The sequence below is a fragment of the Panicum hallii genome, chromosome 2 (assembly GCF_002211085.1).
Source record: "Panicum hallii strain FIL2 chromosome 2, PHallii_v3.1, whole genome shotgun sequence".
Classification (NCBI taxonomy): domain Eukaryota; kingdom Viridiplantae; phylum Streptophyta; class Magnoliopsida; order Poales; family Poaceae; genus Panicum; species Panicum hallii.
The window spans coordinates 42,649,574-42,666,639 of NC_038043.1; the positions used below are offsets into that span (position 1 = coordinate 42,649,574).

The 17,066-nt window shown below is 47.0% G+C and overlaps 2 protein-coding genes and 1 non-coding gene across 3 annotated transcripts; all 3 read right to left on the bottom strand.

The window, feature by feature from the left end:
- Positions 1 to 6,974: 6,974 nt before the first annotated feature.
- LOC112883499 (peptidyl-prolyl cis-trans isomerase NIMA-interacting 4) lies at positions 6,975 to 9,608 on the bottom strand. Its single transcript, XM_025948801.1, has 4 exons — positions 9,373 to 9,608; positions 8,984 to 9,093; positions 7,498 to 7,640; positions 6,975 to 7,275 (listed from the first exon to the last, which is right to left on the bottom strand). The coding sequence occupies exons 1-4, from the start codon at positions 9,512 to 9,514 to the stop codon at positions 7,233 to 7,235; spliced, it is 438 nt and encodes a 145-aa protein (XP_025804586.1). The 5' UTR covers positions 9,515 to 9,608; the 3' UTR covers positions 6,975 to 7,232.
- Positions 9,609 to 13,744: 4,136 nt separating this feature from the next.
- LOC112881078 (NAC domain-containing protein 92-like) lies at positions 13,745 to 14,786 on the bottom strand. The gene is made up of 2 exons (XM_025945782.1): positions 14,292 to 14,786; positions 13,745 to 14,185 (listed from the first exon to the last, which is right to left on the bottom strand). Exons 1-2 carry the CDS (start codon positions 14,784 to 14,786, stop codon positions 13,745 to 13,747), a joined length of 936 nt encoding a protein of 311 aa, XP_025801567.1.
- Positions 14,787 to 16,675: 1,889 nt separating this feature from the next.
- On the bottom strand, positions 16,676 to 16,749 carry TRNAI-AAU. The gene has a single exon. It is a non-coding gene; the product is annotated as a tRNA-Ile (tRNA).
- Positions 16,750 to 17,066: the final 317 nt, after the last annotated feature.

Sequence of the window (17,066 nt, forward strand, 5' to 3'; positions counted from 1 at the left end):
CACCCGCTACGGGCAGTTTGAGTTCACTGTAATGTCCTTCGGACTAACCAATGCCCCTGCCTATTTTATGAACCTCATGAACAAAGTGTTTATGGACGAGCTGGATAAGTTCGTCGTAGTCTTTATCGACGACATACTTATCTACTCTAAGAGTATTCAGGAACATGAGCAACATCTGCGGGTAGTATTAGAAAAGCTGAGGGCACATAGGTTATATGCCAAGTTCAGCAAGTGCGAATTCTGGCTGGAGAGAGTAGCTTTTCTTGGTCACATTCTAACCGCGGAAGGTGTAGCAGTGGACCCAGAAAAGGTTGAAGCCGTATCCAATTGGCAGCAGCCAACTAACGTTAGTGAGATCAGAAGTTTTCTCGGATTAGCCGGATACTATCGGAGATTTATTGAGGGATTCTCCAAGTTAGCCCGACCCATGACGGAACTTCTTAAGAAGGAGAAAAAGTTTGCTTGGACAGAATCCTGTGAGAGGAGTTTTCAAGAATTGAAGCGAAGACTGACAACCGCCCCAGTGCTGACCCTACCGGACATTCATCGGGACTTTGTCATTTATTGTGACGCATCCCGACAAGGATTAGGGTGCGTACTGATGCAAGACGGGAAAGTCGTTGCATATGCCTCCCGCCAACTCAAGACCCATGAGCAAAACTATCCGACCCATGATTTGGAACTAGCAGCTGTAGTGCATGCCCTTAAAATTTGGAGACACTACTTGATTGGGAATAAGTGTGAGATTTACACTGACCATAAGAGTCTGAAGTATATCTTCACCCAGCCAGATTTGAACCTAAGACAAAGGAGATGGTTAGAGCTAGTCAAGGACTATAATTTGGAAATCCATTATCACCCCGGAAAAGCGAATGTAGTGGCTGATGCCCTAAGCCGGAAGGCTTATGGACCCAAGGATGACAACCTGCGCGAGGAAATGGCACGATTAAATGTGCACATTGTTCCTCGAGGATCCAGCCAAGTGCTAAGCATCCAATCAACCCTAGAGGATAGAATTAGAGAGGCTCAAAGCTCGGATCAGGAGTTAGTAAAGATCTGCAAGCAAACTGGAGAAAACAAAGCGCCAGGTTTTAGAGTGGACGATAAGGGAACATTATGGTACGAGGATAGGATTTGTGTGCCCCAGAATGGAGATTTCCGGCAATTGATCATGGACGAAGCCCATAACTCGGCCTACTCTATCCACCCAGGATCCACCAAAATGTATATGGACATAAAGCAAAAATATTGGTGGAATGGGATGAAAGCGGATATTGCACGATTTGTGGCTCATTGTGATACTTGCCAAAGGATCAAGGCCGAGCATCAGAAACCGGCAGGATTATTGCAACCCTTGCCTACCCCGGTTTGGAAATGGGATGAGATAGGAATGGACTTTGTAGTGGGTCTGCCTAGAACACAGAAGGGACACGATTCCATATGGGTAATAGTGGATCGACTCACTAAATCGGCTCATTTTATACCCGTACGAACCACTTATGGTGGAGAAAAGCTGGCAAAACTCTATGTGGAAAATATAGTAAAGTTACATGGAATGCCTAGCAGAATTGTCTCGGATAGAGGAACCCAGTTCACCTCTAGATTTTGGAAAAGCTTGCATCAGGCCATGGGCACCAAGTTGGATTTCAGCTCCGCATATCACCCACAGACGGACGGTCAAACCGAAAGGGTGAACCAGATCATGGAAGATATGCTGAGAGCATGCGTCCTGACCTATGGAAATGATTGGGAACAGAGCCTACCTTATGCAGAATTCTCGTACAATAATAGTTACCAAGCCAGCTTGGGCATGTCGCCGTTCGAAGCCCTCTATGGAAGAAAGTGCAAAACCCCCTTGATGTGGTCAGAAGTCGGGGAACGTGCCCTAGTAGGACCCGCGCTCATAAAAGAAGCAGAAGAAAAAGTAGCGGAAATCCGCGAGAAATTGAAAGCGGCTCAGTCTCGACAAAAGAGCCACGCGGATAAGAGAAGGCGAGAAGTAAGTTTCAATCCGGGAGAATTTGTCAATCTCAAAGTCTCACCCATTCGAGGAACACGAAGGTTTCAGGTGCAAGGAAAATTAGCCCCTCGATATATTGGACCATATCGAGTTCTGAAGAGAGTCGGAATCGTGGCATACCAACTGGAGTTACCAGAAGAAATGTCGGATATACACCCAGTGTTTCATGTTTCGCAATTAAGGAGGTGTCTAAGAGTACCCGAGGGAGAACATGTGCCAGTGGAAACAATAGACCTGCAGCCGGATCTGCGATATCAGGAAGTACCGCTCAAGATTCTAGACACTGTAACTAAGAGGACCAGAAACTCTGAAGTACGGATATGCAGAGTTCAATGGAGCAGACATGGAGTAGAGGAAGCAACCTGGGAACGCGAGGAGGCCCTGAAGAAAGAATTTCCCCATCTGTTTAGGAGCCAGCCGAATCTCGAGGACGAGATTCATTTAAGTGGGGTAGGTTTGTAACGCCCTGAAAATCCACCAAATTAAAACACGCGCTGGGATGCTTCGTTTAGAAATCACCCGACGTCAAAACCCTAACCCTAACCAGGCCACTGTCCCGTCCTGCACCGCTCGGTAGCTCGTCGACGCGCGCGACCGCTTAGCGCCGGCGCGATCCAGCGCGCGAATACCGCGCACGCGTGGCCGACCAGCCGCGGCCGCCGCCGCGATTGGCGCCGACGCGTTTTCTTTCCCCCCCCCTCGCCGATCTCCTCGCGCAGCGTGCGCGCGCCGCGAATCCCGCCGCACGCGAACGACGCACGCGCGTGGCCGACCGACCGCGGTCGCCTCCGCGATCGGCGCCGACGCGCCCCTCCCTTTCTCTCTCTCCTTTTCTCTTTCTCTATTTCTTTTCTTTCCCTCTCTTTCTTTTCCTTCTCCCTTTCTTCTTTTCCCTCCCTTCTTCTTCTCCTTCTCCTCTTCCCTGCTCCCGAGCGCCGCCCTCCTGCTCGGCACTGGGCCTCGGCCCCTCCTCCCTCGTGCACGCACGCGCGCGTGCCCGTGCACCCCTGCCGCGCCGCGCCACGCCCCCTGGCCTGCGCACGCCACCCGCGCCCGCGCGCGCGTGTACCGCGTGCCGCGCCGCCCGCCGTGCGACGCGTCGCCTGCGCGCGCCCTGTTTCCCCCGCGTGGCGCGCCGCCCGCCGGCCGCACGCCGCCTGCACGCGCACGCCGAGCTGCGACGACGCGCCGCCCGCCGTGCCGTGTCCTGCCCCCGCTGTGCCGCCCCTGTGCCCGCACACCGCCGCTCGACGACACCCGCGACGCGACGCGGCCGCCATTAAGACGCTCCGCGCCGCTCGCCGGCCTCCCCACCGGCCCCGTCTCCTCGCCGCCTCAACCCGCCTATAAGTAGGCCGGCCGCGGCCTCTCACCTCCCCACAAACCTCCACCGCCGCCCCAGCTCCCTTTCCACGCCCCCAGCGCCGCCGCCGCCCGCAGCCCGCCGTCGCCGCGCCCCCTCGCACCGCCCCCGCCCGAGGTGAGGCCGGGAATGGGCCCCCCCTTCCCCCTCTCCCTTTTCCCCCACACGCCCGAGCCGGTTAGGCCCTAGGGCCGCCGGATTTGGGGCCGGCCGTGCCTCCCCATCCTCCTCTGTTTCACGTGGTGAGGGGGAGGAAGAAGAAGGGCATTTTGCCCATAACCCCCTGCCCTTTCTTGTTTTCTCCCAAAAAGAACCCTCCTCGCTTATTTACTTCCTTTTGCTAAAAAGACCCTGTTCTTCCCGGTATTTCAAACCAAACCACTCAAATTACATAAACCTATTTATGACCGACACCCTTTAGCAATGCCCTGATTGATTCCAGGATTCGCAAATAGGCCCCTACCCTCTTTAGATAATTCTGAACAGGCCCCTGAACCCCCGTTTAAACCCTGGAACCACCTTTAGCGCGTCATTTTATGCGCGAAACGACCTCCGATTGACCCGAAACTTTACCACGCCCTTTCTAGTATAGTTTTGGCCCTGCCATTAAGAAACCACCTAGAGATATTGCCCCGACCTCCGTAACTAAATTATTCCCGATTCAAGCTCGACGATAAAAGCTTTTAGTTTTTGTGCTTGATTGTGTGTTTGTTTGATTGCGTCGTAGGACACGGAGTGAACGAGGAAGGTCCCGACTGTGACCAAGCGAACGAGGACCAGTTCCGCGACCCCGAGCCCGAGGGACAGTGCTACGACCAGGACTTCTCGCAAGGGTTTGACGATGGCAAGTTCAATTCCGCCCTTTGATGCATGTTTCTGTCCTAGTTTTTACAAACACGACCCAATGGCCTGTTTTATAAAATTGCATTGTTTTGCGTACTGGAAACCCGGTAGGATAGCCACCCTTGCTTGAAATAACCGTACTTTGACTGCCTGATTTATAAAGAAAATGCGTGTGTGTGGGAAGGGATAAAATGTGGTTTTTAAAAGTGAGTTAGATGAGATGGATGGCATTTCTGTGTGAATTGCCGCTGGTGTGCTCGTACCTGTGTGGTTGAGCGTGGATGGGAGATATCCATCTTGTCACCCCTAAGGACCGAGTTGATGTGACATCTCACCTAGCTTCTCGTAGTGCGAACCACTTGACCGTTGTATGGGCAACGGCTTGGCCCAACCCCACTAGCTAGTCTGATAGCCATCAGGAGAGCTGGGAGCAACGGGTGATCAAGGAGACGGGATAAGCTCTGTGTGACTTATGCCCCGGTTAAACCTCGGTGTTAGGTCGAATGACCCCTTGATGGATCCCGTGGTGGCTAGTCAGGTCTAGCTACGGTGGGTAAGGGCTTCGATGGGATCTGCACCGGCACTAAGGTGTTCGTGCTGTGGTACCCCGCCTGTGGGTAAAGTTGCACACCTCTGCAGAGATAGAAATCTATTCGAATAGCCGTGCCCACGGTATTGGGCAAGTTACGGTGTGGTCACATAACTAGTGTTTCTCTCTGGGAATGGTTGACCTAGTGTGAGTTGTTTGGAAAGTATCCGGCAGTGGTGCCGTGTGCTACGGCGGACGGGGAGTCCGGTAGCAGTTCTAAACTGGATCCTGTGTGGATCCACATCGTACGCTCTTTGATACTCGAAAACTTGTTTTGAAAATGTTTTCCAAAACGAACCTCTGCATAAAGTCAAGTTTTCCGCAAATGAACCATAACCTTATCCTTGGATTATCCTGCGCATGTAATTCTGTTATAACCCCTCCGCGGGTGTGATTGGACTTGCTGAGTACGTTTGTACTCACCCCATTCTTACTTTACAGTGGAGGATCCCGACTACAACCCCGAGAACGACGAGTAGGGTCCCGTCCTGCACCCAGTCTTGCCTGTGGGTGAGGTCACCGTTGGAGCTCCGCATGGCGCAAGACTCTGATGATCCTTTGTTCGTAGCTAGTGTAGTTGTGTGGGTTCTGGTTGTAATCCTCGCGATAGTGGCGCTTCACTGCCCATTACCGCGTAGAGTTGTACGGTAATGAACCATCTGATGTAATAAAAGTGTTATCAGCCTCCTGGGACTGATAAAGTGACACTTTTAAGTCTTCCCTGATGGGGGGGACGCTTCAGTTGGCCTTGTTATTACCGGTGTCAACAGCAAGTGTTGAGAGATCATTTTCAGCTATGAATATCATTAAGAGAGAATTGCGCAACAAAATTGAAGATGATTGGATGAATGATCTAATGGTTTGCTATACTGAGAAAGAGATCTAAAATCTCTTGATGACGAGATAATTATTCGACGATTTCAGCATCTCAAAACTAGAAGGATGCAGTTGCCTCAGTCATCGAGAACTTAGCGGTATGTTTTTTTTCTTTTATTCATATAGTTTCCTTCTTTGAACTTATATGGTGTATTGATATGTAGCTTAAATTCTATATGGCATTGCTTTATGATCTTGTTTAATTTTATCGTACGGTCTTCTTCGCCCCACCTAGATTCTCGTCCTGCGTTCGCCACTCATCAGCGCATGTATGCGATTTTAAAATTTTAAAAAGCCATACTCTCACAATCAAGCATCCAAATCAAAATCTGATTCTGCCATTGCGTTCGTGTCAACAAGAGCTTGAAAACTAGATCCCACAATAATATTTTTAGTGATATTTTTTCTTGCTGAGAAAATACTTTTCATTATATTTTAATTTGCTTATGACTTTTGAAACAGTTGCTAATGACTTTTTAAAAAATTTCTTCACTCATCTTATTTGAATGAAGTGGACGTTGATGTTTGTATTGCGAAGATATATTGGATGGTGTGAGCAGAGAAGAAGGTAGGACAACTGTGTTGCGGTAGGTGGATATTTCATGCATATTCTATGATAGATCCCTTTGCCAAACCAATTAAATATTTTAACTTATTTTTTATCTACTACAAAAGCAATTTATGTCTTCTCGAAGAATATTACCGAAATATATACAAGTGAGATCATTCTCGCCGAAAGAAACATAATTGTGCAATAAAATTTTAATTCTCATGTATGGTTCAACAACCGCGACTTTTAAATGTTGGTATTGCTCTTTTAAATGTACGAACTGTAGAGCAGTAAGACAGGCTCACGTGAGTGTTTTCATATAGCATATAAATTACTATAAAGTTAGCTGTTATGGGTCCGCAGAAAAATTGTGTATTAAAATAGACTGGCGAGCCTACAACAGCTTGTCACTATTGTGCAATTCTGAATGTACGGTGGATGGATGGGGCCGGCCGTTCCAACCAACAAAATTACAACAGCTTGTCACTACTGTGCGATTCTGAATGTACGCTGGATGAATGGGGCCGGTCGTTCCAACCAACAAAATTACAGGCGGCAGTAGCATAGTGTTTCCAACTTTCTATTGATTGAAGCTGAATTCCTGGCAGAACTAATCAGAGAGTTAACAGCTTGCTTTTCAACTCCTAACGTATTTGCCAGAGATTTTGCGCTAGAAATTTGCACAATTCAATTCAAATGAAGAGGCGTGGCGCCCTGGTCGTTAAAAAGTAAATGGCACAGAAATGCTAGAACCACACTTCTAACCAACCCTAGTAGATATGGCATATCAGCATCATAGTTAATAGGTTAGTTACAGCAAACCACACTTTCTTTCCCCTTTGTTTTGGCAATTCCTTTGGGACAACATGCCAATAGCCAAACACAAAATACACATGTCCAGCGCTTATTAAGCCAACAGAGAAGAGGAGGCGTTTGCATTGCGTCTCATATTGCCTGATGAGGTCTCCCCAACCAGGAGCACACTTCCAGATCAGTTCTTCCTTCCTTCACAGAGGATAAAGTGGTACCCGTGCCTGCACCGGAACAGAGAGCGGCGTAGTGAGTACCAGATAAAAGATGAGGTAAGAGCAAGTATCTTCAGGAACACGAGATTTTGAAGAGCGTGTCAGTGCTTTCCCCATTCATGTATCAGCAGTGTTAGGTTCAAAGGAACAATGCAGGACTTATGCATTGTAAACTACTGCTAGGATATTCAGTAGGCCAACAATGTAAGAAAAACAGTGGCAATGACATACGTGGACTTGAATGGTGCGCTAACAGCTCCCACAGGTGTGTTGAATGCAACCTCCTGGAAAGGGCCAGCCATCTTGCCACGCGGGAACCAGCCAAGATCGCCACCTTTCTTCCCTGACGGGCATTCAGAAAACTCCTGTGCTACCTGCAGCATGAAGAAGGTGCCGAATTACGCATTATAGTTTGGTGTCTAATAGACTAATAGCACTGAATTTACAAGAAACTATCCAGACAAAATAGTTGGCCAGATTGTACATGACAGAACACTATCCAGACAAAATTGTTAGAGCCCGTTTGGGAGAGCTCCGGCCGGCTCCGGCTCCCCCTGGCAAAACTGTAGCGACACTGTTCACTGAAGCCGGTTTCCTCTCTCCTCCCCCTCCCTCTCATAGACAACCGAGGAGCCGGTGGAGCCACAAATTGTGGCTCCACTGACAGCACAGTGCTTCTGTCAGGAGGAGCCGGAGCCCTCCGAAGCCCGGCCAAACGGCCTCTTAGTGTGTACATGCCAGATCGCTGAACTGAGATTGAAGTTGGTGACATATGCTGTCAATAACATGGACCGGAAACTCTACTGAATCATTTAGAAAGTTCATCAGCCTGAAGGAACATTCACCACTATTGACTATTTTCCAGGACTTGACTCTATGCAAACTTGAATCGCTAATTGGTGCTATGAAAACCAACCACCAATTTTCTGTTTTATAAAGGTTCCCAAGGTTCAGAACCTGAGAAAACTGCAACCAGTGTGTGCATAAAAATGCGAGTCAGATAGATATACTAGGTGGGAGATAACTTCAATTTGCTTCAAACTAAATGCTAGAGCTTAGCACTGCATTGAATTTTCATTGCATGTATTTTGTAAACATAGCTTGTCAAAGCTTTAATCTCTCATGCTAGCCAGTCCTTTGGGCAGTAGTATCCAAGGCCAGTTCGCAGTCCAAAACTCGCTCAGTCAAGTATCGGTTTTAAGATTATGCCACTATCAATTTTTTTTGGCCCTGCTAAAAATTGCCCAAACCTATGAAGTCTCAATAGATCTGCATGCATCATCTAGAAGTCAGCAACGCCACCCAGTCTTTAAATAACTGTTCATATACATCATCTATTCATCTGTGCTTGTCATGAGACAAAAGGACTTAAGGCAGTAAGGGTCTTTAACAAAGTGCAACTAATAAAAATCATCAAGAGTTCATTCATAGTCGCAGAACAGAATCAACAGAAGAAAACAATGACGCATACTGCAAACATAACATGTGAATAAGGACAAGGGTCGAAACTGTCTGAATATCATTGTATCCCTACACAATTAATTCCCCTCAAGGACCAAAATACAGACTGGAAATTTCACTAAAAAACGAGATATTAAAAACTGTGAAGTTTTATCGGTATCAATGTGCAAGATTCCTCACTACCCTTTTCTTTTGAGCAAACCTAACTAAGTTTTAGCTAAGCTGTATAGAATGTGCTCATCAATCGGCTCTTTACCTTAGCGAACTCAGCAGGAGGAACCTTGTCCCCATTGTCCAGCCATCCATCCTGCAACTTCTTATAAGCCTCATTGATCTTCCCCTGCTTCTCGCACAATACGTGCCGAGCTGTAGATGCAAGACAACACAGCAAGTCAACAATCAGCTGTTTTTTTTTACTTGCAGCGGACACAATAATCAACAAAAGAACTTTGAAAAACCAAACATGAATAAATGGAATTAATAGTAAGAATAATTGCAACTCAATTTCACAACATATTCTAAAACGAGGGAATCACAATCAAATACAGACGACCCATCCACTCAAAACCCCGGAAACCCCCACAACCGCAAGATCTCACCCAAATTCAGCGAGCTTTCACCCAATACTACAAGAACACGCGGTACCTTTGACGTAGGTGCAGGTGCCGAGGCCATCTGCGGACTTGCCTCCCTTGCCCTTGCCCCCCTTGCCGCCGGCGTCGTCGCCGCCGGAGGATGCGGCCTTTCCCTTGCCCTTCGCGTCCTTCGGCTTCGAGTCCTTCCCCATCGGCGGCCGCGAGGTGGATCGGATTGGATTGGAGAGACCAAAACCCTACGTCCAAGTAAGACTGGCTCAGAGACGACAACGACGACGACGGCGATGACGCGAGGACGACGAAGATATTTGGACGGGACGGAGAAGGGCCTTATTGTAAAAGGCCTTATAGGGCCGATTTAACGGGCCAGGTTCATCCAGTCCAATTCATTGGGCTGAAACTGGGACGACTGATCTGTGTTATCGCTTCCTCTCCCTTTTCAGAAGCCCATTAACTCCATGGTACGACTCGTTTTTGTGCAATAAATTTGGCGCGTAACTGGCGGCGGTTAAGAAACTGACGCAGGAATTTTTCTGCATTCGTAACTACATTGTTGTATCCAATACAGGGTGGAGCCTAATGTTTTAAAGTTCACATATAATTCGCCTTAAATTTTAATACCTGTGAATGCTCTGTCGAAACTTATTGAATGGTGCTTTCTCGTCGTTTTCGAATTAATTTTGGAGGAAATACAACAGATTTTCCTTGCTTCAGAGGAGTTCAGTTTTCTTTCAAAAAAAAAGGAGACTAAAGTTCTTTTTCTCCTTACTGTTTTTTATCTTGAGATGAGATTCTCCAGATCACACATACAAGTATCAACTTGCACTAAAATAAATTACCAACTTTTAGGTACTATCTAAATTCCTTTTCCCACTGTCTGGTATTTGTAAATATTTAAAGGATCTTCCTAGTTCCTTCTGCCTGGCTCTATGAACGATGCCTGCCTGCATGCCTACGCGGCCGCAAGTTGCAAAACCTGATTGGTAGCCGCAGCACTTAACCTGACCCTGCACCGCATCCGCGTCGGTAGCTCGTAGTTTGGTAGAGCTGTCCCCATCCCAGAAAACGCCATCTCCTCCAACAAATGTTAACCCACATTCTTGTTGTGTGCTGCCAGAAGCTGGGGGAGAGAATATTCTGACGCCAGCCGCGATCTAGCGAGATCTCGCAGTCTGACCGCCGCAGGAGCCGGCCGGGGACGATGAACCTCGCGCCGCTGCTTGTGCCGGACGGCTCCGGCGCGGGATTATCAAAGGCCGGCAGCCGCTGCCGTGTCCCCCGAGCCACTGTGCAGCGGTCAGGCAGGGCCTCGCCTGGCCCAATCGGGCGCCGCCATCGTATCAGCGACCGGGTCTGACCGGGGGAGATTGCTTTTCTCTGCGAGGGGAATGAGTGAATGATTAAGCCTGTTTAATTGCTCTGAAATACTGGTGTTAGTTCAGAACCTTCGGTGCTACTCCATCTGCTATTAAACTATTAGTCGTTTGGTTTTCTAAATGTATAATTTTTCTATGCATTCAAATATATATTATATGTACATGCGTAGAAAAATCTATGTGGTAACTAATAACTTAGGACGGAGAGCAGTAGAATAAAACAACTTACTTGTGGTAACTAATCAGCACGTGAAGCTGGTATATAAAATCTAGACTTAGATGGAAGAAGGATAATTAGCCAGCCAGCTATTCGACATAGTTAATTAATGGATGCCTTCCAGGGGTTGGATTAGGCTAGGTGATGTGGTGTGGTTGTTCTTCCGTGCAAGCCTCGCTCGGGGTCTAACAACACTGCATGCATGCATGATGCTCTTCGTTTTGTTCGATCTCGGTCACGAACATCGAACACGTGTTTCCGATGCCGTCATCTTTATTTTTTTTGAAGGAAATGCCGTCATCTTTATTAGAAACCTAGCTAATGGTGCCAAATTAAACAGGAAGAGGCTACGTACGGTGCATATGTGATGTGAATTGTGATCCAGCAGTATGCGTGGTCTCCGTCTTACTAGCAGGACCGTCCAGGGACTTCAGCTATGCTCGATCCGTGGAACCACGCCGACAGTGGCTAATTCAAATTCTGTGCCCATCGACAGTGGCTAATTCAAATTCAAAATCCATTTTGCATTGAATACAGTCGAATAGAAATTAAGGGACCGCATGCAACCAAGCACCGACCCACACAAATTTTTAGCACTTGCTTGAGTACTACGAGAACAGTAACTAGATCGATTGTTTACATGTTTCTCCGTTCCGAGGCTGCACGGGCGGTGTTTCCTTCTAGCTCCGCCACCATTAGTAAGATGTAAGAGCTGCTAACAAAAGAGTGGTGACTGATCGGATCTGTATCTCTGAACCCTACCCCAAGACCAAAATAGATGAGCGAGGGTACATACTACTACCCATCAGACCATTCAGGCTGTAGCACAACGCTAACAATGCCATGCCTGCTTAGAATCTCTCTGACGACAACCAAGGGACCATTCAGGGTGAAGTGTTTTAGTAGAGTCGTCGTCGACAACATTTGCCCGTGACGTGTAGCGGATCTCTTAGTCTGGCCATCTCTGAACTAGTCGTCTGAGGCTCTAGTTTAATTTAGTCTCTCTAACTAGACGGTGTGTCGTGAAGTCACGCAAGTTGAGATTTAAGAAGCGTTTTAGTTCCAAGGTGATGCAAGCAGAATTAGGCTGCCACAGGGCTATCTTAATCCACAGCTCGGCCGAAAAGAAGCAACCGGCCGTAACCACTAATCTGCCTATATACATAAAGCGGCCATCAGGACACAAATAAAGTCATACCAACCTATCTTCGCGTACGTATACAATGTCTACTACAGATGTATAAATAAAATCCCATCCGAAACTGCTTAGATATACCTTTGAGATACACTCAAGAGTCCAACACTTGAATCCTTGATATATCATGTCTATATACTAGCAAGTACCTTTTGGGAACGTCTCATCATCAAGTTATTGAAATTTCACAAACAATCCGTTTATTGTTAGGGTTGGAGACCTTAAGGGTCCCTTTGGATCCTAGCTAGGATTTAACATTAGTCCTCTTATTTGGATGCCAGATAGGAGAACTAAATATGGAGCTAATTACAGATAAGAGCTAATTGGGTTAAACTTTAGCCCTCCTATTTTAGCCCATCCACATAGAGCCTGCTTACAGAGAATAGCCCATCCACATAGAGCCTTATAGAGAAGGGATAGCAGTAGGATGCTAGTAAAAAGGGATGACCAAGCAGTGCTTGGGGTTTTAAGCAAGGCGGCAAGTCGAGCATGAAGATGGAGGAAGAGGGTATGGAATATGGAGAGATGGAGTGAGAGCCAATTAGGGATGTTGGAAGGAAGCTAGCTTAAAGAAACCGACAAGCATATGCAACTCTGTTTGACCACTTTTTTCTTTATCGAAATTCAAGAATCATATATAAATTTATTGACTGGTTGTATGTAGAGCCTTTAAAAGGAAAGGAGAGCATATGCCTGAAAAGATACTTTTTGCAAAACATGTATAGGAATTGGTGCAGTTCTCGTCGTATTTCAATTATCATTTGTTACTTATTCGTGGAAATACACTGTAGTATGGATCACGAGATTGGTTTTGAGGCAAATTCACTAAAATTGATGTATTTCCTAAAATATTATTTGTTTCTTGAACGGACAGTATGCATGTGGTTCATTCAATAACATAAGATCTTCTATTTATTAGTTGGTTCCATGGTCTTTCTCCTCTCCGAGACATAAAGTACTAAATCGAGAAAGGTGGTGAGCCTGGGTCATTTCTTTGGTGCCCGGTTGCCACGTCGTCCAAAACCACTTGCAAAAGCAGCCAAGGATGAAATTTGCACTGGCATATATTGGGACAGATTATACTTGGTTTTGAAGTTGAGGGGCTAGAGAATTAAATCCAATAGTTGGACGGCAAGTAGATTTTTCTTCTTATCACATATACTGCCATTGCAAGCTAAATACATATTGGTGGTAGGTTCCATACATCTGAAGATAAAATAGAAGTAGGTTTTGACTTGGCACAAAACTTAAACGACTTATAATTTGGAACGAGGGAGCATACCACAAATACATGACAAACTAACCTACAGAAGGTAGAGTGGTAGACCCAGTACGTCTGAAGAAGCAGGCGTGTTTACGTATGTACAAACAATGCATGACAACATATCAACAACGATGAACTCCCGCAACGTGCCGCTGAACTAGGTTCACAAACATGCCACTCGCTTATCATTATGTGGTTGACTGTTGACATGTGAGCCCATGTGTCTTCTTGCAACAACTGTCAAAGAACAACAGATGCCGCAATACAGGCCTGAGTGCCTGACCACCTGGTCGTGCACTACTCGATCGTGCATGGACAGAAGGACTTGCACTTTGATGTCGTGGAGCTTACACACACCGGAATATGGCATCAGAAGTCCTGAAGGAAGGGGAGGCCCTCGTAGTCGAGCAGCTGCGGCAGCAGATCGTCGAAGCAGTCTGAGCTCAGCTCGTCAAGGAGCAGCGTTGCTTGCTGTTGCAATTCTGATGCTGGCGCCGCTGCCGATGCATAGTCCGACGCCGAGCAGTTCATCAGCAACTCCGCCTCACGGTTCAGCTGCAGCGCACCCTGACATGCCGTCTCGTGATGACGATCAGCCGGCGCGATTGCGAGAGCATCGGAGAAGCAGTTCGCGTGCTCGGGGTTGGAGGCCTCCCCAACCGCCGTCGTCGTCTTGCCGCCGTTGCAACCGTCGAATGACGGCTGCAGATGACCATTATTCAGAGGAGAGTGAGGAACTGTCTCCTCCTCCAGCAGGCTCTTTTCACCTGGTGCCTTCCTCATGAACATCCTGCAAATCACCCACTCACTCTGCCAGAGAAATTGTTCACAAGCAGAATAACACATTAGGACCAGCATATAAATACGACGTAAGATCAAGGTTCGTTGAAGAAAATTGTGCAAAAATTATTATTACTTGTGATCCTGTTGCAAGCATAGGAGATGTGTATCCATGGCCTTGCACCAGCCGGTACTCGTGCATGACCCAGTTGGTCTTCTCCCCGGTGGGCGCGCGGCCCCTGTAGAACACGAGCGTCTTCTTCAGCCCCAGCGGTTCGCCGCGGCCGCTGTCGATGCTGCCGCCGCCGTGCTGGCGCGTCACCACCTTGTCCTTCCCCGTGGACTTCCAGTACCCGGCCCGCGTGGCCCGGTTGGTCCTGAGGCCGGACGGGAACTTGACGCTCCTCCTGCAGAAGAAGTAGCAGCAGCCGCCGCCTCCTCCGGCGGCCGGCAGCAGGTCCCATGGCTGGGACCTGTAGAGATCGACCTCGCGGACAGCGGCGGGGGCGAAGCCGGCGTCGGCCGCCTTCGGGGCGAGGTAGTGCGTGAGCAGCTCCTCGTCGGTGGGCCGGAAACGGAAGCCCGGCGGCAGCCGGCCGTCACCGCCTCCCATCCTGAAACGCACGGACATTGTCGCACATGCAGCTCATCAGCCTCATCGTCAGCCCCGACGTGTGGCATCAATCGATGGATCGATCAATCACAAACATGCATGCCAACGGCCCAACTCACATGCGATCGATGCGCTTCAAGCAAACCAGAGAAGGAAGCGTGCCTTCGTGTGTGGCCGTGCCTGCGAGGAGTCAACGCGGAGAAGCTAGCAAGGGCTAGCCAGGCGGCTGGCCGGCCGGCAGAGTCGTTGCCGGTGGATGGACGCGTGAGGCCTGTTGGCTAGGGGAAGAGGAAGCGATCGAGGCACTACTTTATAGTGGCGGGTAGGGATTAGGGGCAACAATTAAGGTCTGTTTGGTTGTCTGCCGACGGCGCCACACCGCGTTTAAGGTGCGGCGGCCGATTCGGCCGCCACGCCTGCGGCGCGAGATGTGTGGCGTGACGCGGTGTCCGAGGCAGACAACCAAACACGCCTTTAGTTTCGTAAGGCAGACAACCAAACACGCCTTTAGTTTCGTAGTAGCTTGCTTGTTTGTTGCCTCGGCCGTCGGCGGCCTTCACATATCTGGCAAATCGCGGCGGTGAGAACCGTGGACTACTTGAATAATATCATCGTAATCCCCATGGCCCCGCGACAGAAGAATGTATAGATACGTTTTCTGTATGCGTTTTTAGATAGGAAAAAAATCCAATTTCTACCCTTGAATATTTTTAATTTTAATAAAATGGAAAAATACCTTTGAAACCACTCAAGGAGCCAAATTTGTCTATTTTCAATAGTCGGATGGCTCTCATTATCCAGTTTTATAGTTGAAGATTGAAAATCAGATTTTTGTGATAATTCGAGTGTAGAATTTTTTTCCTTCTAGATAATAATCCCTCCATTCCCTTTTGATAGATCTATTTTTAAAATAAAAAATTTCTCTTTTGATAGTTTCATTTGAGATGCCATCTCGGAAACATATGGAGAACCGTTCCGATTCCTTTGCAAAATAATTCCTCTAGAGGGAAGATTGGATCATGCATATAATAACATCAATACTATGGAGTTCTTTTCTAGTGAAGAGAGGTAAGATTAATTCGATGATAAGCAGAGTCTTTCCCTTTATTATTGCATCAAGATAAAATAGATCTATCAAAAGAGAATGAAGTAATGTGTATTCCGTGCATAACTTGCATTTTTTTCAGATTAACTTGCATTTGAGTACTTATACCCTTCCATAGTCATATTTCCCACATCAATTACACGTAGTTAGTACGTCGTGCTACGCGGGTGCTGATTTTCCGAGCGATTTTGACGTTACTCTCTGTCTACAAAAGAATTCAACTCTTCCTTCCTAAGAAATCAAGCACTTTTAAATTTAACTAAATTTATACAAAAATTTACTAACATTTATATTTCCAAATAGATTTACTATAAATATATTATATAATTAATATAATAATACTTATTTTGTAATATAAATGTTAATATTATTTTTATATAAATTTGATCAAATTTAAAATTGCTTGACTTCTCGAAAAGTGAAATTTGCTTTTTTTTTAGAACGGAGGAGTATTTCTGGCGGACCAGCTTTGAAACAAGATTTGCTTGATGCCTTGATGGTGGTGGTATAGCGTCTACTGACTGTGTACTTGTCTGTCAACGTTTGAAATTTTATTGAAAACGCAGAAAACTGAAGAAGCCAGCCAGGGCCGTGCTCTCCATATTTTCGCTGCTTGAAAGGTCCAGGAAAAACGAGCAAAGAGAGACTGTGGGTCGTAAAGCGCTGGGCTGGGAAAGTATGTATGGGCCGTGGAATGAAGGCCTGTGGGTCGTAAAAGAAGACAAAGAATAAAAGGGGAACCAGACAAAAAAAAAATCTATGGCCCATGCAGGTCTCGAACGAACCAGACAAAAAAAATCCATGGCCCATGCAGGTCTCGAACCTGCGACCTTCGCGTTATTAGCACGACGCTCTAACCAACTGAGCTAATAGGCCTTTTTCTGTTTACTTGTTGCTAGAAGTATATTAGAGTGTTTCTCAAATCCATCTTCCAGCTACATCCTAATTCCTACAGAAGAAATGTGGGTAAATCTAATGCCGTTGTGCTACATAGACTATAGAGGCTTTTCTATTTACTAGTACGAGGAGATTTCCCCTGGGAAATGAGATCAATCAAATGAGAAAGAAGATGATTTACTTTATTTGTGAAAACATATCATGAAGAATTTAGTGGCAAATAACCCAACTTTGTTCAAGGGAAAGGGAAAACCAAAGCAACAACTTCCTCGTCTCGAATCAACCTCACACATTCC

Bases quoted from the DNA above. Each gene is read 5' to 3' on its own strand.
- LOC112883499 (XM_025948801.1), bottom strand. From the start codon at position 9,514: ATGGGGAAGGACTCGAAGCCGAAGGACGCGAAGGGCAAGGGAAAGGCC. The intron at 9,094-9,372 runs GTACCGCGTGTT...TTGCATCTACAG, and splicing joins CACCTGCACCTACGTCAAAG to CTCGGCACGTATTGTGCGAG. The intron at 7,641-8,983 runs GTAAAGAGCCGA...TTCATGCTGCAG, and splicing joins CTCCTGCTGAGTTCGCTAAG to GTAGCACAGGAGTTTTCTGA.
- LOC112881078 (XM_025945782.1), bottom strand. From the start codon at position 14,786: ATGTCCGTGCGTTTCAGGATGGGAGGCGGTGACGGCCGGCTGCCGCCG. The intron at 14,186-14,291 runs GTAATAATAATT...TTTCTCTGGCAG, and splicing joins TGCTTGCAACAGGATCACAA to AGTGAGTGGGTGATTTGCAG.